The sequence below is a fragment of the Arctopsyche grandis genome, chromosome 5 (genome assembly GCF_051622035.1).
Source record: "Arctopsyche grandis isolate Sample6627 chromosome 5, ASM5162203v2, whole genome shotgun sequence".
Lineage (NCBI taxonomy): Eukaryota > Metazoa > Arthropoda > Insecta > Trichoptera > Hydropsychidae > Arctopsyche > Arctopsyche grandis.
Window position 1 is genome coordinate 13,774,046 of NC_135359.1, and position 26,877 is coordinate 13,800,922.

At 34.2% G+C, this 26,877-nt stretch overlaps 1 protein-coding gene across 2 annotated transcripts in view; it reads left to right on the forward strand.

Moving 5' to 3' along the window:
- The window catches only part of oaf (BRICHOS-like domain-containing protein out at first), a 62,138-nt gene that overhangs the window by 6,166 nt on the left and 29,095 nt on the right, over positions 1–26,877 (forward strand). Inside the window, exons 3-4 of one of the 2 annotated variants that reach the window (XM_077431274.1) lie at positions 10,424–10,558; positions 16,088–16,271. In XM_077431274.1, coding sequence (XP_077287400.1) covers positions 10,424–10,558; positions 16,088–16,271 — 319 coding nt within the window. Of the gene's footprint in view, positions 1–10,423; positions 10,559–16,087; positions 16,283–26,877 lie in introns of both variants that reach the window. The other variant, XM_077431275.1, reaches the window with a different exon arrangement.

The following is a 26,877-nucleotide window of genomic DNA, read 5'->3' on the forward strand; positions in this document are numbered from 1 at the left end:
TACATTTTAAAAGCTTCAGATGTTTTTGGAAAGTTAATATCCACTTAAAACTTTAATCGTACTTTCGTGAGGTCATATTCTCTTCTAAATATTACATACATGCATACATACATTTTCTGAAAAAGGAGCCACAATCATACATACATACATACATATGTCAATTGAACCTATTCCGTATGAATTAATTTCTGATTTTATCTTCAACGGTAACACTCTCAGTCCTCTATATCAGGCCTGGGCAAACTGCGGCCCGCCAAGTATTTTGGTGCGGCCCGCGATCAAAATTCAAAAAAAGTTTACTTTTTTCTAAAAAATTTTTTGTAGTTTCTGACATAAGATATAATTCGAATTTGGGCCAAAATAGACTACTAACTTTAATGAGCAATTATCATCAATCACATGGTACTCGATAGCTCTCAACGAAAGTAATGATCGAAAAGATACCGCACTGTTATTAATTTTCATACGGATGTAACTCTAAATTTGAAATTATTGAAGAGTTTTTGTCATTGGAATCACTTAAAGATCAAATTTTATCCAGGATACAATTTGCGAAAATTGTCCTGATTACAATTTAATTATAATTCGTTGTATTATACATCAACAAGTATTGTACAAAAATGTGTTAAAAGTTGAACATATGACATCTTGTATTATTAAACTTGTAAATTTAATACGATCGAGTGGCTTGAAAAACAGACAATTCATTGCTTTTCTTCAAGATATTGAATCTGAGTTCACAGATATTATTTATCATAATCATATTCGATGGCTAAGCCTAGGAAAAATACTTCGGCGAGTATGGGATACAAAAGAAGAAATTGTTCTTAAAAATATTATCGACTTTCCTGAATTAACTGATAATGACTGGCTGTGTGATTTTGCATTTACTTTGGACATCGTGAAACATTTAAATACTTTCAACACAGTGTTCCAAGGGGAAAATTTATATGTCCATGATACGGTGAAAAGTTTGAATGGATTTAAATTAAAACTACGACAGTTTCTTCACCATTTATTTTTTAAACGGGTAGATCAACTGAAGATACCAGAAAATAAATTTGAAGAATATGGTGAAATTATCAACGATTTAAGTGGTGAGTTTCCATGAAGATTTGGCGACTTCCGAAAAATTGAGATAGGCTTGGCAATTATACGAGATCAATTGCAATATATATTGATAGCGTATCGACGCAGATATAAATTAAGATTATATATTTACAGTGGGATGCTGATTTAAGGGAATTACACAGTCATGAAGAAATTTGAAAAATTTTACAACGTCCCTAATACGGAAAAATTCGACAAACTTAGAGATTTTGCTCAAAAAATGCTGGTGGTTTTTTGATCAACTTATATATGTTAACAAACATTTTCAATCGTAAATATCAATAAAAATTAATTACAATCAAGCATCAAAGATGAAAATTTACAAGCATTTTTAAGAATTTCAACTACAAAATTTTCTCCTGAAATTAAAAAAGATGTATTATAAAACAGTTCCATTCCAACAGAAATTTAAAAAAAAATATGTTTTAATTCCTTTCACGATAATAAATAATGTATATCTAAAAAAAATATTTTACTTGCGGCCCGCCGCTCATTTTTAATTTCCAATTTGGCCCTTCATCCAAAAAGTTTGCCCAGGCCTACTCTATATGGTACTTACATCTACTTAGCCCCTTCCGTTCGGAATTTGAATTATGTATGCATCTACATACAAATATACATCGTATTACAAACTTCAAGTATCTAACTGCATAGCATCTACAAACTTCAAAACTTGAAATTGAATTTAGATGTACATATGCTTAGTTTCATTCTTTAACTTTAAAATTGATCGAAGAGTTATTTCTCGTCTCTTTGGGTCTCGCCTCGACGATTCCGCGTTGGATTTAACTAAGTGTGTCCCTCTTCCATTCGAGAACATGTGCAAATAGGTGTAATACGTTCTCTTCGAGTTTGTCCGCCGACCGAGCCGCGACCAATCGAGCGAACGAATCGAAACGTCCCTAGCTAGAGAGCTTCAATGGCTTCCTACCTTCCTTCCTTCCTACGATCAGGGGGTGCTTTTATTGACTTTCTGTAGAACTGCGGTGCCTCCCCCGCGGCCGAACGCTCCAAGCGTCAGAATATTTTATGCCGAATCTATTTTCATACCCGAGAGCACTTTCATCGCGCTTCGAGTGTTGACTGTTAAATAAGGGATCGATCTCGGCGAGGGTTCACTTTGTCAAACATTTACCTCCCCCGTCTCGTACAATTTTGTCCCCTCCGAATTTCCACCCACTCTTTCTCCGGAGAGCGGACATTGAACGGACGCGACAAATTCGATTGTGATCGAATTTGATTCCGCCGTTGGAACTTCGCATGTGAAACAAAACGAAATAAAGACGGGTGAAAATAAACTTCCGTAGTAAATATGTAGGTATACAAAAACACGCAAAGGAAATGATCATTGTTGACTGGGTCGGTTGAATGTTGGCGAATTGATGTTGTGTGGTTCGACCACTTATTATTTAGAGTTTTTCTATATATATTATTATACGCATGTACATATGTATGTATGTATACTGAATCGGTTGGGATGTTTTTAAAAATCCATATTAGACGGTTCCATATACAACTGATAGAACCCATAAAATCTACTGTTTAAGTGCCTTATATATTTCCTATCTCTACTGTTTATGACTGGTAAGTATTTTTTAACTTGTGCAGCAATAACTTTTACTTACACCACGATTAGTTGAAATTTTTTTTAAGTAAAACTTCTTTAGATGGTAGTCAATTGCTTTAATGTTGGGTTCAACATCACGAAGCGTTATAACGCTGCAACTAATAATTCCAAAAATACCGACATGTACTGCTGGTACTATAAAAAAAAGCACACTAACGGTAGAACCGGTATTCAATTAGTGCAATAAAATTCAATTCATCACCAATAAAATATTAAAACATATTATAATTAATATTAAATAATTATAGTTATCGTTTAGTCATTAATTATTTAATCAATTACTTACTCTCATTAGTTTAAGTAATTTATTAGCAGCTCCTTTGAGTAGCAGGTCAAAGAGGATGTTGGCTCATTCTTTGACTAATCCTTAAAATCTAGCCGATGCAACGTTTTCTTCTAAATTCAAAACAATTCAACTAACATAATTGAAATTATTATACTTAGGTACAACCAGTGGTGTAGTGCTAAATAAAAAAGTTCGGTATTTAATTTTTATGACCCCCCCTCTCCGCTTTTTTCCTTACTAAAAAAAAGTTGTATCCTAATATTAGTAGTTGAAATATTTATAAAAAAAAAATCAATTAATAATTAACATATATTCTTACTTGTTGAAATTATGATGTATTTTTTTATATTTTATAAAAACTTCTATGATGCACCCTCTTCAACATCTTTGATTTTGCAAAACCCGTGTTTGTGTGTCAACAGCAACATTTACTTTTAGCAATGCTAAAACCATGTACATATATACACTACCGTCCATATGTTTAAGACCAAACCTATAACTCGATTTCTAATGTCCATTAAAATAATTTAGCGTAAAATAGTTCAAAGAAATGGGTATCATTTGTTTCCCTACACCCTTGGATTTAATTTGAGCAAAAAAAAGCAGGGATTATCCCATTGGTTTGTTGTTTTTTTTATATAAGGGTTCAAAATGGGCTCAAAGACACCGCGTGACGAATCGACACATGTTGCAATTCGACAACTCTACTATACGCAGTTTATGTTACGAACTTTTTTTGTTATTTTATTCTGCTGATATGACATCGAAACAGTTCAAAATAATAAACCCTAAATGAATTTGGTTCAGTTTAATCTGAGCAGTCAGACTTTGAAGTCGTATTAGCGAAAAATTTATAATACATAAAGAGGACAAAAATTTTTGAAGAAATATGGGAAAAAATAAAAATCTCACCATGGAAACTCAAGGAGCCATTATTGCTCTTTACAAACAGCAAAAAACCCAACGATATATCGCCGAAAATCTGAATATTTCGAAGACTGCAGTACAACAGACGATAAAAAAATTCCAAAATTCTAACAACATTATGGATTTATCAAAATCAGGACGTCCCAGAATCACAACTCAAGCATTGGATCAACAAATTATATTATTGAGCAAGCGAAATAGAAGGATAACGGCACCAGAAATCGCCTCTGACATAGAAAAGACAGCCTTCAAAAAAGTATCGGTCACCACGGTTAAACGTCGGCTGATGGAAGTGAAGCTGGGAGGGCGCATAGCAGTAAGAAAACCATTATTAAGAAGAAATAATAAAGCGAAAAGACTAGCTTGGCCTCTTCAGCATCGTAATTGGTCAATTGAAGATTGGTCAAAAGTGATTTGGTCCGATGAATCGAAGTTTGAATTGTTCGGTTCGAAAAGACGAGTTTACGTCCGGCGCACTCCCCAAGAAAAAATGATGCCAGACTGTGTGCTGCCAACAATCAAGCATGGTGGTGGATCCATAATGATATGGGGATGTTTCTCAAGAGCTGGAGTTGGGAATTTAATCAAAATTGATGGAATTTAAAAAAAAAAAGGGTATTTGAAAATTTTAAAAGAACAAGTTTTGCCGTGCGGCCGGAACTTATGTGGGCATGATTTTATATTCCAACAAGATAATGACCCAAAACATAAATCAAAGATATGCATGGACTTCTTACAACAATAAGAAGAAAAAAAAATATTTAAAAATCATGAACTGGTCTCCTCAATCCCCCGATTTAAACCCAATAGAACTTTTGTGGGACGAATTGGACAGACGAACCAGAATCCATCGCTCAACATCCATAAATAAGTTTTGGAATCATCTACAGGAAAGTTGGAAGTCCATACCTCCCATCACACTTCAAAATTTAATAAATAGAATGCCGAGACTATGTGCAGCAGTGATTAAAAGTAAGGGTGGGTTTTTTGACGAAAGTTCAGTTTGAAGTTTTTATTTTTTTATAATTTTATGTTTATTAATTGTTGTAATTTCTTTATTTATTTTAATAAATGCGTATTTTTTGAACATAACTGAGTTTATATTTTTTAAATTGGTCCAAAATTGTGTTAAATATGCTCCAAAAACACTTTGGTCTTAAACATATGGACGGTAGTGTATATACATATATATGTCAAAAAACTATCAAATTTTAACATGTGAATTTAGAGATGACTATTCATTTAAGCTGAGTTATTTTATCTATCCTCAAGTGCGTATGGTCAATAGTTCAAAGAATGTATTCTTTCGAAGTTTTGGGTGGTTTTAGATAAAAAATCCAATAAAGTTCATTAAAGGTCTTTTAAGTTTTGAATGTGCTCAGATTCCTATTCGATTGTGGTCATCGAGTGTTATAACGAGAGTCTGCTCACAATATTTGGAATTAATACAAAATTTTATATGAAATTTTAGTCAAAATATTTTTTAATTTTACTCTAAAAACAATGGTTATATCAATCAAAGTGCCAGGGCGGCGACCTGGCTCAAAAAGATTACCAGGTCGACGACCTGGCCCGACTACACCACTGGGTACAACAGATGTTCGATTTTATACTACCGAAGGTCGAATTTCGGACAAAAATACTTGATTTCGGTAGTACCGGTCTTGATATCTCCAGCTACAACATTACACGAAACAAGTTGAACGATACCCACAGTACTACCTCAAAGGTACTCCTTGATAAACTTTATAAAAAAGGTAAACCTTGGAAGATACCCACAGTACCACCCCCTCCCTCCCTTCCTCCTCTCCCGGTAGGTATGTAGTAGATTTTGGATAGCAAAGTTTTACTTTTGTATGTTGTTTTTACACTGCCGATTTTTTATGAAATAATTTCGTTGTCCTCTCCGTTGAAACGGTTCCATTCTAATGATTGTAAAAATACTATCGGAATTCTAATATAAACTTCCCGAGGTTGAAACGATGCCATTTTTGTAATTACTTATTTGTTGTGTGTAGAAATGTTTGGCGATAAAGGAAATTGATTATTGATACCATCAGCATTGTCCTACCCGTGTGTTGTCTGTTTATTATCATTTTTTGTCCACTCCAGAAGTTGTAGAAAACCTTCTCAAAATACGTAATTACACAACGGGGAGTAAAAATATCAATGCAAACAAAAAGCTATGAAACCAAATGAACAATGTCGAGTCTGTTCCATTCAAATACTCCCTATATCAGCCCCATTGTTTCCGTACTCGTTACTCTCTGTTCTGTCCTCTTGACATGCGATAAAAACAATTTTTATTCTAGAACAGCAAAAGCTATAAATTAATAGAATAAAGGTAAGGTGTCGGGGGTTGTTCAAAGTGGCGTTTTTCCCCCATAATACGAGGCTTTTGTTTGCGAAAGCTAATGATATGCTCATCCCGAGCGACGTTTTGCTTCAATTAATATTCAACGTGCGTTGTAACACGATAATGTATACGCGGCGCGGCATCAAGTAAATTCAGGGCTGATGAAGTTTGTGACAAAGTTGAGAAGTTTTGCGTTGACTTCACCTCGAATACTAATTTCGCCACTGTTGTCGCTCGACCCACCTACCTTACCTGCCGGTGGTACATATTTGCAATGAAATAATATTCGCATCAACCCCCGCATTCGTTTAATATTTACATAATTTTGGCAAATATCTACACAATAGAGTGCAAATTTTCGCAGCGCGATGTTATGTATGTAGATTCGGGGAAATTCGCTCAACTTACTACCCGTCGCCATCTTTATGATTTTCTAGAGTGGATATTTTTTCGGTAAGTCTTGAATTTTTTCCTCCACGTTGAATGGAGGCTTGGGAGCATTTATCAAGTGTGACACTCGCCTTGATGCTTCTGCTCCGATCGAAATTCATGGATAAGGCGATTTACTTGAAAGTTTTGCGAAATGGGGGCAGACAGAAAGAAAAGTTTATTTAATTGCTGGCATTTCCTCCGCGATCGCTCTTATTTTTTCTTTATTTTTTTTTCCTCGTTCGAGTCACTTAAGTCTTAAGAGACATTCTTCGGTCGGGGAAGTTTTTTAATATACGATTTGCGACTAAAACATCGGTTTTTCGTAGGCGGTTTCGCTCTTTGATATGAAGCTGTAAATCTCGCGATGAGCGCCGTCGTGCTCGCAGATGTCTCTCCCGGCTTTTGTTTTCGCCGGTGTGGTTAGGGTGAACTAACTTTTGTTCGGAGTAACAATAACACGGCGCCAGTTTTTCCTTTCATTATCCGGAAAAGCGTCCGTTGTTAATTTCCGGACGTCACGGAGTTTTTCGCCGGTGACCCGTGCAGAACGACGGACGCCGCGGTTTCTTACGGAAATGAAAAAGGTCCTCTGTCTTTGTCGCATTCATACATACATATATGTATGTATGCGCGTGCTTTATACGCAGATACATCTCCGTATGCAGTTTTATATTTTTTGTTTCATATCCAACAGCTACATACGTATATGTATGTGCGCATATTCTTTGTGCACAACAGCCATGTTTAACCACAGAGCAATTTTTCGCGGCCCGCGGAAATTTTGAAACATTATGTAATTTGACGATAGCTATGACAATGAGGTTGTTATTTTCATCCATACATACATACGTACATATATGCATGTACCTTTACTCGTAGAAATTAGCGCATCATTAATGCGCAACATACATAGTGTACATAGTCGTAGTCAAGGGGGACTTTGGGCTTACCTTTATTCTCTTTATTAGTGTAGGATTTAGTTTTCTAACGAATAATGCATGAATAAATGATTAGGTTGGCATACATGAGTAAAAGAATGGCTAAGTTGTCATCTTGTACCATGTAACGCGGAGAACGAATGAGTTCGTTGCGGCGCATTGTGGCCGTTTGCAGATCTGCCTACATATACATATACATAGACCCGCGCGCACTTTGTTTTAATAAAGCTATATCCTATAAACTGTAGCAAATAATAAGCTGAAATTTTATTTTCGATGCATTAACATAAGGGTTCAGATATTGTGAGATTTCAATACAAAGCCATTACCCGGAAGTGGTAGTTTCCTTCCACATACGGCCACACTGTGCCGCTCTCCAAAGAATAAATAACGTTGAGAACCGCTCAACGAGTCTCATTTTACTCCGCCGCATGTCTCTTGACAACCAGATTCTACATTATTAGTTTTATTTCCAGTTATGTATATGGCGAAATTTTTTCAAACATTTTGAATAGGCTTAGAATAATTTAATATTAGCCAGTAGTATAGCTCGGTGATTGCGTTAATGCTAACCACCGAGAGGTCCCGGGTTCGAGCACTGATTTAACCACGATTGATAAGAATTTATTCCGAGTATTTCTGCAGTGCTGCTGGCCAGACTTGAATATTTGTGACTCGGAGTCGATCGTTTCTGTGATCAAGAGTTTGCCAATTTATCTGATTTTATTGTTGATAAAATCAACAATACAACTGGCAACCAACCTACCTATTATTTGAATATACTTTCAAATTTATAAGTTTAAAAACATGTGTGCCACTTTGTGGAAACTTGTAATGGTAAAAATATACATACATGTAGATTTTACGAATTCAGAAACAAATATGGCGGCACTCACTTTACATACATATGTACTATTTTTGACTGAAAAAATAAATCCACATCTTTTAATAAAAATAGTATGTGTGCAACAAAACGAATGCATCTGTTAAAATATTAGTCTTCTCTAAGATAGAATTCACTATTTGAAATCAGCAAACTTTGGTTTCCGCTTGATAATATGTATATTCAGTTAAACTTGAGTGGTGTTTACACATAGTCTGATTGCACTATGAAAGGAACCCCCGAATAACCGTTATTTCAGCTCTCCAAACATTATACTACACCCTGAAGGGGTAATATTAACACATTCAATCATTTACGCTGAATGTTCACTATATATGTACATATGCACATATGTATGTTATTTCGCCAGATAAACATACCACATACAAATATAGGCAATCATTCATTAGTATAGTCATTCCATGCTTCTATTAGTATACATATTACACGACATCGTTTATGCAAATGTAAATACTAAATAAACAATGTAAGTTTCTGAATAGGCTGGTTGGTAGTAACCCTCGCGAGTTGTTTTCCGCGGTTTTCCGCCATGTTTTCCTTTTGCTCGCAGTTAAGAGCGCATCTCGTTATCGTAATGCCACCGCCGAGAAGTGCCACGGGGTTTGTTCATATATTTTTATCTCCAAACACACTTACATACTTGCCCCTCTTTCCATCCATATTCGGAGAATGCTTTAACATAAAAAATAAAATGTCGCCTCGACCACCATACTCTCTGTTTGTAATATGTAATTTATAAGTACATACATATACATATGTATGTATCTTTCTCTCCTCTCTCTCGACCGTGCTCTCTCATAACACCAAACAAATTACGCACACAAACAGATCGATCTATTTTATGGAGCGAGTAACTGTCTCCATTATTCACGCCTCTCTCTTACGCATTCTCTACCTAAACTTTGATATAGTTTTATTTATGGGCCAAGTTGGATCTTACGCCACCGTTATACCTATCTTTTATTTTCTAGGATGAGTCGTGTGTACATATATGTAGGTACATATATTATTCGTATTGTATTAGTTATAGTTCAAAATGAAAATGTTTCTTTTGTCGATTTTATTTTACTTCGATGTTGTTCGTTTCGTTTGTGTTGGACTTGGGTATACATATATTTTTTGTACATTTTTGAAACATATGGTATAGATGCGAAATTGAATTGATTGAACGCGTCCCATTTTGTAGGGAACATGTGCTTTCGACAGTGTTGAATCGTGTCGATGTGTAAATAAGGCAATTTTGAAATGCCGTCTCTTTATGTATTTTATGTATATTATATGTACCTTCATTCGACGGTTTCAATATATTGAATGCTTTTTACAAAAATAGTATTTCATAAACGTATATTTTTCTAAGATTTTTACTTTATAATAATGAATATATATTTAAAAAAAAAACATCCATTATTTTAAATACATATGTACATGGTATATAAAATAATGGATGGATTCATAGGTGGAATGAATCTATCAATTTGTCCCATTTTAACACTATATACATACATACTTATATGATACCATGATGCCATTGCGGGTTGGTCCTGAGCGACACCTATTGTACATATAGCTATTTACTTGGCTGAAGTTAAAAACGCGAATTTCGGATTTTCATCCGTGGACCTAACCACCGGGCATCGACGTACCAAGAGAACGTTAAATATATAAATTCTATAAATATTTTACAACGAAGCCCCGACTCAATATTAAAAAAGTCCTTTTTTCTTATATTAATATATTTTTGATTAGTTATTTTGATTAGATTAGAAGAAAAATGTGTTGCATGTTATTCTTTAATAATAAGTTTTATAGAGTTTTGGATTTAAAAATTGGATTTTCATTTCAGGAAGTGCAAATTCTGAAAGCCTTGGTGTTGGGCGAAGAGGAGAGAGGACAATCCCAGTACCAAGTTATGTGCTTTTTGCTGCACGCAGACAAGACTGAGTTTATATCGGCCGACGCCATGGCCAAATTGAGACAGGTAAACCATAAATCATTAATCGAATTCACAGTTCACAGAATTCAAAGAAAGAAACTTACATATATATGTTTGTATATACATATGTATATTTGAAGTTTTCCGATACCCGGACACTTTCAAAAGCGCCTATGATATTTTCGAACGATATATGTATGTATCGTTAAATCGTTTCGCGCGGATAACCTACCTTCGTAAGCTCGTTGAATACGAAATTTTGCTAGTTTACCTCGAACGATGTTGTATACAATGGAAATGTGCTGACGCGACGATAATATATACTGTTTACACTATGTCGATAAAATTGCGCTCACCGAGTATAAAATATGAATGTGTATGTACCTTAAATATGTATATGAATATTTTTTTTGAGTTGGTATTTCAAATTGAAAACATTTCATGACGTTTCAACCACATATTTGTGTAGTAAAAGATCCACATAAACTATTTTCAGAAAGAAAAGCATTTTTCTCGTTCACGATGAAAATTTATGTCTGAAAGGATACGTCGTATAAGAAGGGTGTCTTCGTCACGTGTGACAGATATCGTGCGTGCGATGCCTGATATCGTAAAATCCTTCAACCCAGAGGTCACTTTAATATCCTTATATGCCTGTTCTCTCCTATAGAATTTTACTATCTATTGTCATATATCACTGATGACATTTTATTTCAATTGTTTCAATATTTACAACTAGCTTTAACACATACTCATTGTATTGAATTTGGAATAACAGAACTTTATTGTATTAATTAATTCGGGTTTATTTAGTTTCCTAGTTTATATCGTATTGATATAAGATTTGTTTAGTAGACTTCTCGGAAACAATTCATTTGTATTTATTAAATAACACATTTCCTCCGCAGTTTGCGCAATTTAATGGGTTATTCATGCTCTAACAACTTGGTCCACATTCCGTTCCAAAGTTTCATCGCGACGGTTACGTATGTATACCTACATTACTTTGCCAAGTATACAAGGTTAATAATCAAACTCAATGTGCTAAATTATGCAATTTAATTATGTCCTGAACGATGAACATACTTCTGTTTATAACTCGAATCGACTAAATTTTGAATACGGTTGAATGTTGATAGATATGGGAATTTCGATTGATTTTATTTAAGTGAAATTTGCTACAAAGGGAATAACAATTCAAAGTTTTACAATAAAAGCCGTTGCTTCTGTGAGAATTTATTGTAAACGAGTTTCAAGTAATTTTACTCCCCCGCTTTGGGACCTTATTCATTTACTTTGGAGTGCTAGAAACAATTATGTAATTGTTTTGAACATATTTTATTCAATTTAATCTGTGTCTGAAATCACTTTCCGATATTTTGGGAGAAGTTTTCCGGTCACTGCGGCTAGGGGCTAACCGTTACCCAACTCGAATTGGAAAAACTTGTACCGCGGAAAATGTAAATGGCGCGCTTTCCTTTTACGGCCAGCCGATTCCCTTGGGTCCAACTCCAATCTCTTCGTCTTTCACCGTTGCACCAAACCCTCTCATTTGTTATATGGGTATAGGATATTTTATTTTTGCCTAAAATTTTAAAAGAAAGGTCTAATTTCAATAAACCCATAAAAAATTTGCGGTTCATATGTACATATTTTCAATTTCAATATTTGGAACGGTATAATATTATATTTATCGTAAATATTTTTCTAAACCAGCTATCTGGACATAACTTAATACTGTTTGGGATATGAATAAAATAATTAATAATGTAAATTAATTTAAATAAATTAATTTCTATTGTTTTTATTTTATTTACATAGATATACATTTAAATAAAATAATATACATAGTATACCAGGAAAGCCTAACAGATAAACCCCAATGCGCCTTCCTGGCCAATTACAAACACGGCATCATTTTTTATTACCTAAATCGCTGAATTTCGATATGCTGAAGAAGACGAAATTAATTATTAATTAATTAATTAATTAATCCATCGAGACATGTATGGATTTAGACTTGTACATAAATTTTTACATATTGTACATGAATCAAATTCAGACATTGGTGACATAGTAGCTAGGAAGGTTTTTGCCAATTTGATGGAGGAACCGGTTCAATAATGAAATCATATAAATTGGCAAACTCTGATAGGAAAAGATCGACTTGGAGTCACAAATATCCAAGTCTGACCAGCAGCATTAAAGATTAGCACGAGATCGAACCCGGTTACCTCTCGTTCCTTGACATAAACGCAACCACCAAGGCATACTGCTAGCTCAGTATGCTGTGTATCAAGTGTATGAAAAAATTCTCTCAAGACTTCTTTAATTTAAATTTGACATTATACATATTTATTTTGCTATTATTGATTTCGTTTATAACATTAATTTATAACAGAAAATAGTTTTAGCGTTTATTTTATTTTATTTCATTCTTCCTAGTAATATCACAAAACGTCTGGATTTAAACCACATACCACAACTCTCTTCCGCATAATCTACATACATACATAGCAAATAAGAAAGGTTAGGTTTGTGAGATAATTCTCAAGGAGGTGGAGAGGAAACCACGATCTCTTTTCTCCGTCGTCCCATTTTAGTTCCAGCCAAAGAAAAACAATTCACTAAACCTCTTTTCTTTCTTCCCTCTATCCCTTTAGTCATATTTTTCAACTTATAAAATTTGTTTATAAAAAAACACCTACATATGTATGTACGTCGGATTTGGTTTTATGACCTAGAATAATTCATGTTTGAATGATAAGGTTGGCATGCATGAGTTGAAGAATCGTTAAGTTGTCATCTTGTACATGTAACGCGTCGAACGACAGTTCGTAATAATGACTAATAAACAACGTTGTAAACCGCCCGACGATTCTCATTTTACCGTTCCACCTATCTCCTGACAACCAAATCCTACATTATATATCTATTATCCTACATATGTATATGTATCATATACATTACCTACATATTTTTACGATGAAATGATCTCGATTTATAAAACTCAAGTAGTTATGACTTGAAATACAGCTAATTAAAAGAATTTCAATTTCACTAGAAAGACTACAATTTCACAGGCGGATTACGAATTTTGTCGAAGAAATCGAATACGTTACCCGCTCACATTATAACTTATTTTCGTGAACTTAAGCTACTACAAAATACGTAATTTTGATATTTTTTGGCAATTATACATAAATAAAAAAATATTTTTCTTTCGCGGCACCGCCAAAACTGGTGCGCCCGGGGGCATCATTATCAAATACTATTTTATTATTAAATTTTACATTTTAGCTTGACCGCGAGGCTATTATTTAGTGAATCATTAAAATCTACCCATACGCCAAATTTGTCCGGATTTTTTACGAACGAGCTGCTGTTTTTGTTGCCGTTGTAAATTAATCGTTAAAACCCATGGGATCGTATGCCTTCATTTATAATATAAAAAAAAAACAACACAACCCTTTTGACCGTATTTCTCATTGATATAGCGACAGCCACCAGTGGTATCGTAAAAAAAAGAGAACACCCCGCGAAAACAAGGCGTAATAGGGTAATAAAGGTGTATAGAAGGCTTTATCGGCGCCTTCTAATAAAACGCTGTGTTCTGATATACATAATAATAGTATACATACTACATACATGCATACATTTCGGTCAGTGGAACGCTCGCCGTGCTATATCATTAGATTTATTCTCGGTAATTATTTCGTCGTTACATTGAATATTCATGCGCCATCATTTGAATAAATCAGCCCTCTCCAAAGGCCTCTACGTATGTGTATATGTATGTATGTTCCACCCTACAGAAAGGTACATACATACATCTGCATACGAGACGTTGGCATAACGGCCACTTAATTGTACGGGGCTAACTTTGATCGGATTACACTGAGATTATGTCGAGCTTCTGTTGGGTTACCTCAGAATTAGAAAGACCAGTCGCAAAGCACGCACGAATCGCCGTATATAACAATCTGAGACGTAATGCTGTCACGAACAGACCCAGTAGACATTTGGATTCGACACACAGCAGCTGAAAGTTTGATTGTATACGACTAAGTATACTCAGTACTTATTGCGTCGATAAAGTTTTGTGCGCATTCTAGTAGACATAACGATAGCTGTATATATTATATAAATAACTACATATACATATGTATGTACAAACAGAGCTGAATTTCCCGGAGATGCTCGAAAGTATGAAAGTTGGAAAAAAAACCTTCTATCGTCTACTGCCAAATAGTATACCAAATTTGGTTGTCGTTAATTGATAACTGTGGATGTATGTATGTACATATATATATATATATATATATATATATATATATATATATATATATATATATATATATATATATATATATATATATATATATATGTATATCGGAAAAAACAAACATATATTATATAGTAGATATCCGAGCGTTTCCACGGCGAAACGTTTACGGACAAAATGTCTAACGACAGAACGTCCACGACTAATCGTCCACAACAAAACGTCCACGACAAAATGAGTACTCAACGAAATGGACAATGGACAAAATGTTAACGCGACGTAATGCTCACGAAAAAAATGATTACGCGACATAATCAGCGTTTAACCAGCAACATGGATTAACATTTTTAATTCTTATTTATTTTATTTATTTATTTTATCTTATTCATTTTTAATTCTTCTTTTATTATTTTATTTTTAAAAATTTATAATTCCCAATGATATCATTACGGACTTTCTCTTGAACGACATATATGTTATTAAACTCATACTATAAATTTATAGATTATAAATTTTTGGAATCATATTCAAATAGTGGTGACGTAGTGGATAGGATGCTTTTGCCAATTTGATGCGAGGAACCGTTTCAACAATGAAATCAGATAAATCAGCAAACTCTTAATATAGTAATATCTAAAAACCATTAATATTTTTAAAAACAAGCTGGATGTATTTCTTAAACTTAAAAGGATTTCTGAAATTCTTCTTTCACAACATCTTTTCTATATTTTTGCTTTCTTTTATTTAATATGTTACTGTTCAAAGTATTTTTTTTTATCTTTTTTCTTTGTATCTTTTGGTATTCTCTCTTATGTCATATCCTTTATAGTGTTAACTTTTTTTGTCTTTTATCTTATTAATGTTATGAGTATTATTTTTTTTTATCTCATCATCCATACTAAGCCAATCCCCGTGGGTACATCGGCTTTGCCGCCTTCCCAATGTATTCTAATAAATAAATAAACTTCGGATTCACAAATATCCAAGTCTGACCAGCAACATTACAGAAATACTTGGAATAAATTCTTTCCAATCGTGGTCAACCCTGACTGTGTATATTCATACACGTGTATATTCTGCAGATATATCATCCTCTCCTCCCTGCGATATTCGTTTATTATTTAGGTAGAATCAGCCATGTTTGAGTTTCCTGTACGAATGAAGAGAAAAACCGCATGAATCAATGTGCATGGGTTTGCGTCGTGGCGTAATCTAGCATGTTTATCCGAGGCTGTATATGTATTGTGTATAAGAACACTTTAACGACTGTATTTATTTTTATTTTCTAGAAAAACCCAGGCACCGTACGGTACGCAGAAGAAGATAGAGGTCGTAGTAATCACACGATGACGGCATGGGTGCTCGGTAGCCATAGCAGTATCATATCTAGACACGCCCCATCACTTTGTTCCGAGGCAGAAGATGCTGTTTACACTAGTCATGCAGATATACTGGCATGGTCCAATCTCCCAGGTAATTTTCCCGTTTCACTGTGCATAATAAATATTTCCCATCCACGTAAATGCACGTATTTACGTATATGTATGTAAATATGTACATATAAACTCGTTCGTATTCACGGCCGGCTATATACGTAACTTGGAACATTCCAACTTATCTAAAGCCCGGTCATGTCATATGTGTTTTCAATGGGTCGCGCATTGCGAGCGATAATTTAGTAAGGTCGGTCTCCTATTGAATCCTGTGGAGGCACCTGCAACACCAATCCAAACGTGACCCAATTATTAATGTGAAGTACATGACGATACGAACCATCTCTCGCAACCCCACCCCCTTTATCACTCTCTATATCTCTATCTCCCTCTTTCTGAAATATAAGTTGCAGAAAACATCAATGGGTTCAAAGTTCAAAAGCTCGAGTCCAATTTTAATGGTTTGAAATGACCACTGACACGAAAGCCATGTGAAACGTAAAGGAGGTATGTAAAAAATAGGGTGCTGTTTTATTAGTACCGCGTCCTCCAATAGAGTTGAATCCTCCAGATAAAAGTTTTTTGCTCCTGTTTTTCATTTTTATAACTTTTAATGATGGCGTAAAATAAATTTGAAATATTGGCTTAAAGTTTTAAAATATTCATCGAACGAATTTCAATATCATACATACATATGTACATACATATTTGCTAACGTATCGGTGGGTTTCAATTTATTAACCCTCGAGTAAAATCAATATTTAAAGTAAATATTCCAATATGTTATTCCTAGTGTTGTGCCCGTTGATATTTAAACGGGGGGGGGGGGGGGGGAATTTGGAAAGGAACTGAGACATGAACCATACCCGAGGCTATTGCCGCAATGCACTAGGTACATACATATATTTGAATTGACCCTAGCGGTCAATTCACATATATGTATATACACTACACTATACAATACTGTGATCACTATTTAGTGTGCTATTTTTTGCTGCCCTCGCAAGTCACCCCCTCCCTCTACGGACGAAAACATACAGCAATGAACGGCACACCGCGTGCATGGCTCCTCGCCGTGGGTGGTCTCCTACATTTCTTCAAATATGGGATACAACGTTATCGATCACTGTCAAGCAAGGATAAATACAAGCATACAATTTGACCGAAAAAGGTCCAAAGGATCATTGTAGCGCGGGGCATGCCAGGCGTCCCATGAATGGCCGGCGCAGCATTGAATGGCACGCATCATTTTTTTCGCATGTTTAAAAGTATCTAAAATATGATTTCGTGTAAAGTGTGATTTCGCCCTATCCCTGCGCTGCTTTCCTTCCGTCCGCTTACAAATGAGCATGTTTATCGTCAGTAATGACGGCGCGATCTCCTACGTTATTTTTTTTTTGTTTATATTTACATTTTAATTTTCCCATGATCCTTTTACGGGTTGGCTTTGAGCGTCACCTGTGGTATTTAGTGGTGATAAATAGTAGGTAGGTTAGATTTTCCAATTTGATGAGGAATCGTTTCACTAATGAAATCAAATAAATCTCTGATGGGAAACGATCGACTTGGAGTTACAAATTTCCAAATCTGACCAGCAGCACTACAGAAATACTTCCGAATAAATTCCATTCAATCGAAGCCAACCCAGGGCTTGAACTCGGAAACCTCTCGGCGGTTAACATTAACGCAACTACCGAGCTATGCTGCTGGCCTATAAACTTCTAATAACTGTAATACATTTTTTTTGAAATCTCCTTACTTTTCCATGTAAAAAAACATACATCCCTTCCATTTTTTTATTTATATTATTATAGTGTTGCCCTTTAAATGTCACAAATAAATTGTCGGTACTAGTCATTATATTAGTCACAATGAAAAGCTCTGTTCTGTTTTCGTGAAATACATTTAGACGAATCAGAAATAATTCTGGTTACCCAACTATCGACTTATATGTAATGTAATTTCAGCTAGGGCAGCTCTAGTGATGCTATCAGATCATACGTATTGCATGACTGGGCTAATGTAAAACTTTATTACGAGCATTTGATCGATAAGATTTGATTTTACCCTGTGACCTTTTTTCTTGTTTTTATTTTTACACAGCGTAGGGGTCAATCCAGCGAGCCTTCATTTATTAACTGCGTCGATAAGATCTCCCAACCCACGCCTAAACGCGATAATTTGATGGCGTGTAGCGTTCATTATTTGTTAGACCAGGCCAGTGGGCATTTAATTTCATTCATAGCTATCTGCTTCATCAGCACAAGCAATTTTTCTATGTTTTGCTTGTTCAGGGATTTCTCCCCTTCTACCCCCTCCCTTCCGGGGGGCAAAAAAGCCTTAGAACGATATTGTTATTGCGTGCGGTCGCTACTACTGCTCGTCAAAAGTTAGTTGGCGGCGTTAACTTTTGAAATATCCGAAATTTTCGATGAATGCTCGCAGTTGAATGTGGCGATTTCCCGGGTATTGTTTCCGTCTGAAACTGTTCTTTCATAAGAAAAGTTTTTATTTTCGTCGTCGTAAAAAAATTCACCGCTAAAAAGTTCAAAATGACATACATATTATATGTACATGTACAAAATGTATGTTTTGAATAAAAAAAAAACCATCGAATACGACCGATAAACATGTTTGTATAATATATTGTGTCGTTAAATTATTTTATATGCATACATACTTTACGTAAATATGTCTTTAATACACAAATTCGGTCTATACGATTTTGCCGCGACTTTTCAGATTTTCCAATTCTTGCCTAAAATTCTCAATGGAATGGGTCTCGTCCTTGGGAAAACTCATTTAAAAAGTTAATTTATTTTGTAAATACCTTAACCAGCAACATGGCCAGTAATACTTTATATTGAGGGGTAATGAGTTCAATCCCATGGCCCTGTGTTGCTAGCCAGATCTTGGATACATGTATGTGTTTAACCAGGTCGATCCTTTCTAATCAGAATTTGCCAATTTAATCTGATATCATTGTTGAAACGGTTCTACCAAATTGATAACCTATTCCCGTTTCTCGCAAATTTGAACTTGTAGCGTCTAGGATTCGTTGATATTATAAATATGCTACCCACTCTACCAAGTAAAAATGTTTGCATATCGAATTTTTCATAAATTTCTCTATGGTATTATTCAAAATATATTGAATTTGTAAAAAAATTTGGAATTATTAGTATTTATATACAAAAAAAAAAAATTTGCATCCTACTCGCACTCACGTAAATAGGTTTTGTGATAATTCAATCTGTGCAGCTTAGTTGCGCGTGTACGAGCAGGATGCAAGATAAAAGACACTTTAACACAAAGTTCTTTTCGGTTTTTAAACCATGAAACTCGGCCATAGAACTTTGTCGGAACATTTATGTTACAAATAAATCATCACCTCTTTACCGAGCAAAGTTTTCACCAATACATATATGTATTAATTTTATTATTCAAAATTATTCGACGGTTAATTTACCTTAGCGGTTTGATAGTTTTTCAATTTTCACCGAATCGTCTTTCGAATAGATATTATATTTAAAAATTTTATCACAGGTAAAATGTTTGTCATCACTGCATTAGTGCATCCATTTAATCGAAAAGTGATCTTATCAAAATGTTCCAATTTACATACATAACACTCCGCTTGGCAGGTGAGTGATGTGGAGATTGCGAGTAGAATGTCATCACGGATCGATACTAACAGCACAACCATACGTTGCACAATTCGTGAGAAACACCCCCCCCCCCCCACACGTATTTAAATCACCCCATTTACACGTTACAGACGAATTTGGCCCTCCAAGTATTTTCTTTTAAATAAAACACGCCGACACGAACCCTCACCCCCCCCTCCCCAACACTCACTCGGTCGCATTATGAAAAGAAAATCAATTTAGTTTCCCGTCTTTAATCAACTCACACCTTTATTTGCCACTTCTGACACAAATGAACCTGCCCACGCGTGCGTGTGTACTTTTCGAGGCTTTCGTTTCACGTTTATGAAAAGGAAAAGTGTTTCTTCGCATTTATTATCCGCGTATGTATGTATAATATTAGAAACCAATATAATATATTTATGCAAGTACATACACACATACATACATATGTTCGTCACTGTTCAAATTATTAAATAGTTACTAGAAATTTATAAAATGTTTATAACGTTTTATTGGATTCATATAAATCGACCGTTTTATATTATTTTAATTATTAAATCAATAACACCAAACATTCCCCAAATATCGATAACTTAATTATCGTAAATTCCTTCATTGTACATCGTACATTCCCCAATTCCAAGTACGCATCCACTGTATGTAGAAGTATAGTTCGCATATTTCTCATAATGAAATGCTTGAAATTTGTGTATGCTTTACATACATACGTATTTATATGTGCATATGTACTTTATTCATATATTACAGTGTATATATGTATGTATATCAAAGTATGAAACGTTGTTTGATAGATATAACGAGGCGAGATAGGAAACGGAATATATAGGTGTGTAAGAAGTATGACAAGTGTACTTGTCATAGTAGAGAGATTTAAATGGCAATTTATGCATTACGTAGCTAGAAAAAAATGGACGAAAGGTGGACAAAAGAGGTGCTCGAATGGTTCCTGAGAGAGTGTAAAGGGGTGAAATGAAGGCCAAGTGTGGCCGTTTTGCAAATCTGCCTAGACATTCACGATTTTAATATTAGCCAGCAGTTTGGCTTAATGGTAGCGTATATATTTAGCACCACTGAGGTCGAAGGTTCGAGTCCTCGTCAAACTGCTGGTTAGATTTGGGGGTTTTGTGACTCCAAATCGATCGTTTCTCTATCAGAGTTTGCCAATTTTATCTGATCATTGCTGAAACGGTTCCTGAAAATTGGTATTAGATCTATTTGTAATAATTATGCACAGTAATCTGAAATTTATAGATATCTCTATAGACATCTCTATAATTTCGTATTTATTATATGTATAAAAATTGTACACAAAAAAAATCTAAAATAATCCATAGATGTCTCTATGATTATTATTTCTGATTAATTGTTATATGCTATATATTCTGATTGTACATGTATCAGTGGCGGCTCGTGATAATTTTTAGTGGCGGGGCTGCACTGAAAAGATGTCTAAAAAATGTCACCAATTGTTATATCATGTCAGAACAGGACAAAATAAGCACAATTTTTGGCGTACGACCACTTACATGTGGATTTAAGTATTAATGAAACAAAACTAGCAAAATTCACCACCCATTAAAGGGGTGGTGAAAAATTGAAAAAAAAGCTTCTATTTAAAATTAAATTCCATTCTTCGGTTTTTAAGTGCTACAAATTTATCAATGACTTTTTTATTAAAGTCCGGTATTTCCCCAATCATTTCTTCTTCTATAGCCAATGCGGTTAATCTATCCTGCCCCATTGAATTTCTCAAAAACGATTTAATTCTCTTAAGAGCTGAAAAACATCTTTCCGGTTCTGCTGTGGTCATAGGAGTTGTGACAATTATTTTTAAGACGGAAAAAACCTCTATCAGCGAATTTTCAACACCCGTATCACGAAACAAATTATAGATTTTATTTTATTTATTTATTTATTTGGAAAATTTACAGTTTATTAAGTTACATAGATTGATAGTAAAAAAAATATAATTATGTTAAGTAAACCATTAATAATTTTCACATATAGGTAAAAAAAAAGAAAAGCTCAAACATTTAAAATAAGAAACAAAAATGATAATAGAGTAAGATAGTTAAAGAAAACAAAAAAAGAAAAAAAATAGAAATAACAGTATAATAAAAATATCAAAATAATAAGAATAATAATATGATAAAAATTATGAAATAATAAAAAAAATATAATATATAACAAAAAACAAAAAGACAAAATAAATACATCAAAATAAAAATTCATAATCACAAACGTAAATTTTCATTAAAATTAATCATCGAAAAACAAATTTGCAATAATTACTCTAGCTTGTATAGCATTAATATTAAATAAGTCAAACATAGAAATTGTTAAGATTAGTGTGTTGACGGTGGAGCTTGCACGCCAGATGAATGAGCTTCTTCCATAATTAGAAAAAGTATTAGGTATGTAAAGGAGCTCATTACATCTAGTCATTCTATTTGGTACACGCAATGATAGTCTGCTCAATAATTGAGGACAGTCGATCGAGCCGTTAAGGATGTTCAAAATTGTTGAGATGTCAGCTATCTCCCTTCTTTTGACAAGAGGAAGTATATGCTGACACCTACAAGCATCTTCATAGGAAGTATAGGTTAATCCAAAACGGCTACTGACGTACCTCAAGAATCTCTTCTGAATGCGCTCCAATCTGTCTCTTGCACCAGAGTACTCTGGGTTCCAAACTTGGGATGCAAACTCAACAATACTTCTTACGTATGCACAATATAGTATTTTGTATGATTTTATAGAAGTAAAGCATTTGGAGGACCGGATGACGAACCCGAGGGCCTTCGACACTGTTCGCCTTTATAAACACTGTTAATATTTTTAAATTGATGAAGTTCATACAATGCCCGTAATTCCGTTTTTAGACGTTGTTTATCCAGCATTGGGTATGCTTTAACGGTTTCGTCGACTTCGGTTGACAGAATATTATCTGAAAATGAAATATTAGTGTATATACAAGGGAAAAATAATTTTGCAGCAGACAAATGATTTGTGATCTTAAACCGCTCTTTAATTTGACAAGCGATATAATCACACACTTCTATTGCTGCGATTATATTGTTCCTTGTGCAATATTTTATCCTTTTTTGAGGAGGAAAATAATTTAAATTATTAATGTCATCAATTGAGGGCAATTTATCCCGTTTTTCCCGTAAAATTTGAATGAAAGTGTCTACCCCTTCATGAACAGTTAAAGCATTGGCATCCCTGAGTTGCAATTTAGAATATAAAATATCGACATGAGGCATGATTTCGTGAAAAAAATTCAACCAAAAGTTAAAGTTTTCATTTTCGAATATACCAAGAAGTCCCGAAGCTCCCAGAATAGTAGCTGGATTTTGATCGTTTTGAAGCGTTTGAAAACATTTAATTAGGGTATCCTTATTTTCAAATACCGTATTTACGACTTTAATGTTAAAATTCCATCGAGTATTCGAACCTCGAGGAATAATTTTTGAAACTTTTTCAAGTGCGTCCAAACGCGATGAAGATTTCGAAAAATACGCTGGTACTCCAGTAAGATTGCTAAAAAAAATTCGTGCTTGCTGGTTTCGCGACGCGGTTTTCTCAACAACTAAATTAAGTTGATGAGCATAACAGTGAACGAAGTGTGCATTTTTATAAGTTTGTTTCAAAATTTTCTGTACACCTCCCCTCTCTCCGCTCATTACAGCGGCACCGTCGTAAGTTTGAGCAATAAGTTTTTCATTGTCATCGTTTAAAACGTTTTAATTGTTCAGTAATGCATGCTGCTAAACCTTCTGCGCTCTTATTTTCAGGATTAAAAATCCCCAAAACCTTTCAAAAACTTTACCCCCTAATTCGTAACGAAAAACAATAACCTGTTGACAATGCATCGATACATCGGTTGTTTCATCTGCCATAACAGCTAGATAAGTTGCTTTTTTTATTTCAGCACTTATTTGTTCCCTACACACGTTCAAAATACAATCTAAAAGTTCATTTTGAATAGTTTTTGATGTCCCTTTAAAAACCGAAGAAGTTTGAAAATGTTTTTTTAAAGAATCGTCGAAATTTTGTGAATATTCTAGAAGCCCCCGAAAAACTCCTGGATTTTTTGAATTATCTGTTTCATCGTGTCCCCTCATTGGCATTTCAAATTTACCGCAAAATTTAACGCAATCAATAATTTTAGATAAAACATCCCGATTTTTTTTGACGTTTTCGTTATGCTTATCTATTTCCCGCCGATAAGCTTCGCTTAAATGGGTTTTTATTTTAGCCGATCCCAAAATCGTGAGATTACACACATTTTTTAAGTGTTCGACACTTCCCTCGTATTTTTTAATTTTATCGTTTAAATTTTTTAAGTCAATAACTCCTGTTTTCGTCCAAGATGCTTCGCCTGGCGACTCGCCTCCAAACAAAAGACACGGATAACAAAATAACGCGTTTTTTTCTGTACATCCCGTTAACCAATTGTATTTTTTATAAATGTTTGGGTTAAAGTAACTAAAAGATCTACTAGTTGCAGGCTGTGAAATAATTAAATTGGGCGTGAGGCGGCCTAATGCTTTTATAGCGACTTTTTCGGTAAGTTCTAGTCGCGAAAAGTGCAAATTTTGTAAATATTTTACTGAATTCTTTTGTTCTTCCATTTTTAAAAGAAAAAAAATCTTAACATATTTAAATAAAAATTACGAGAAAAAGTTAAACCGATTTGAAAAAAGTTTGCTGTTATCAAAATGAAAACGACTCACCGAAGATTTGATGAGGGCTCGTATACAACCAATTAAGAGTAACGAAAACGAATAAAGCTGTGATCGTGCGATTCAACTAATCAAATGTAAGATCAAGCGCGCGAAATCTTAAACCAACTGACAGATGAACGTCGTTTAACAGGCGAAGGCTGCCGACTGTCCAGCCCAAAACGGAAGATTGAGTGAAAGAGAAAGAGCTATCTGCCAGTTGCAAATAGCTCTTTCTCTTTCTCGTTCCGAAACTCCGGGTTGTGTGGCGTTCAGCGCGATGCTGTAACACTTTACAGCCAGTACAGCAACATTTTAATTCATCTGTCACCATACAAGTTAGTGGGGTCTTCGAAACGGTCAACATTACTTACAATATCACCCTTTTGGATATGGGTGATATTGTAAGTAATATTTACTCTGTCGAAGGCCCCAATAGTTCGTCCATCCAAATAATAAAAAAAATATCATTAATAAATAAAATATTAAATGTATTATTAAACATATATTTTAGAATTTTATAGGAGGGGCTGCAGCCCGGCAGCCCATTAGGACGAGCCGCCACTGACATGTATTACTGTATTTCTGATTTCTGATTGCTTATGTATTCTGTATTTCGTTAAACGTACACCTGTCGCATTGGAGCGATCTGTAATGACAAGTGTATATTGATTTGTAACAATAAAAATAAAAATAAAATTTTCTGAAAGAATTAGAATATCGACTTCCGACTTTGATATTTTTTGTAAAAATTAAAAATTTCACAATTGTTATTAAAATATACCTACGCTCGAATTCGCCATGACTTTAATCAATTATTTAACTATAAAAAACAAACACAAAGTCATAATTTTTTACGTGTATCTTTATTTTGTATGTTGCTACCCAGATAAAAATTGACCTTTTTTGTATCATCATTGCAATGTAACTTTGCTAATGTATTTTATCCCACTGAATACGAATATACATATGTACGTATTATATATTGATCATATAGTTTTTCTATGCAAAATGCAATGCACACTCAATTCTGTGCGGAAGTAAACTACAACTTCCGGTTTATTGCTTTGTATTAAAATCTCACAGTATCTGAACCATTATATTAATGCGTCGAAAATAATAAGTTTTTGAGATAAACATAGATATGCACGTGTCTAGGCAGAACTGCAAACGGCCACAATATGACGGTAAAGGGTGTATGAAATTAGAAAAAAAATGATTGGGGTGATATGGATAAGAGTTTCACAAAGTAAAGACGAATGGAGCGTGTCCTAGAGGCCTTCATCCAGTAGTAGATAGTAAATGACCGTAAATGATGATATGTACATTCATACATACATATGTATATATGTATCTACATACCTACATATATAAAAATATTGATTTTCCATTTTAAGTTTCATAACTTTTAATTCCTTTTATAATACGTAAATGTATATTTGAAAAGGTAGGATTTGAAAAATTCAAGGCCTCGTTTTTCCTTTGTTCTATTAATTGCTGGGAAATGCGATATAATCTCAATTTTTCCTGTCGTTGACGCGTTGTCAAAATCGTATTAAAAGTAATATAGTTAACCGTTCAACTTAGCGACCCAACCGCCAACGCGATAATGAATTGCTTTTCGATGTTGTTAGCGATTTTCTTCACTGCGAAAACTCTCAACCACGTCGTTAATTGTGGATTTACCCTTGTTTACAATCTTCGAAATTTTCGCAGCCGCAGCTAAAAAGCCTCCTTTTCATAATTCGAGTATCGTTTGATATTATGTAATAGTATAGCTATTTTTTTTCCTATAAACATGTTTCATTTATAGTAAAAAAATCTACAATAGTAATAATTTTTTACGCAAATCTACTACATATGTACATATATGTTACAGTTGAAGTATCTTCCAGTTGTAATATATTTTGATTACTTGGAATATATTCCGTCTAACCAAAGTAAATTGATTCATACGGCGAATTACATTCCAAATGGTCAAAATATATTACAACTGAAAATACAGTTCGACTATAAGTTAAATGGATAGTTAGGTTTTCGTAAAAACGTCACTTGACTAATAAATTGAGTTGGAAAGACACATTTTTGTTTTGGAACACATTCTTAGAGTTATCGCAATACTGTACTCATTTACCGTAATACCTACTGAATATTAACGTATTATTGACTTCTAAGGCATTCTTAAAAACATCAGAGCTGTCAAAACTTGATTGTCATATATCAACTGGCGCACATTGTTGAATGTGTA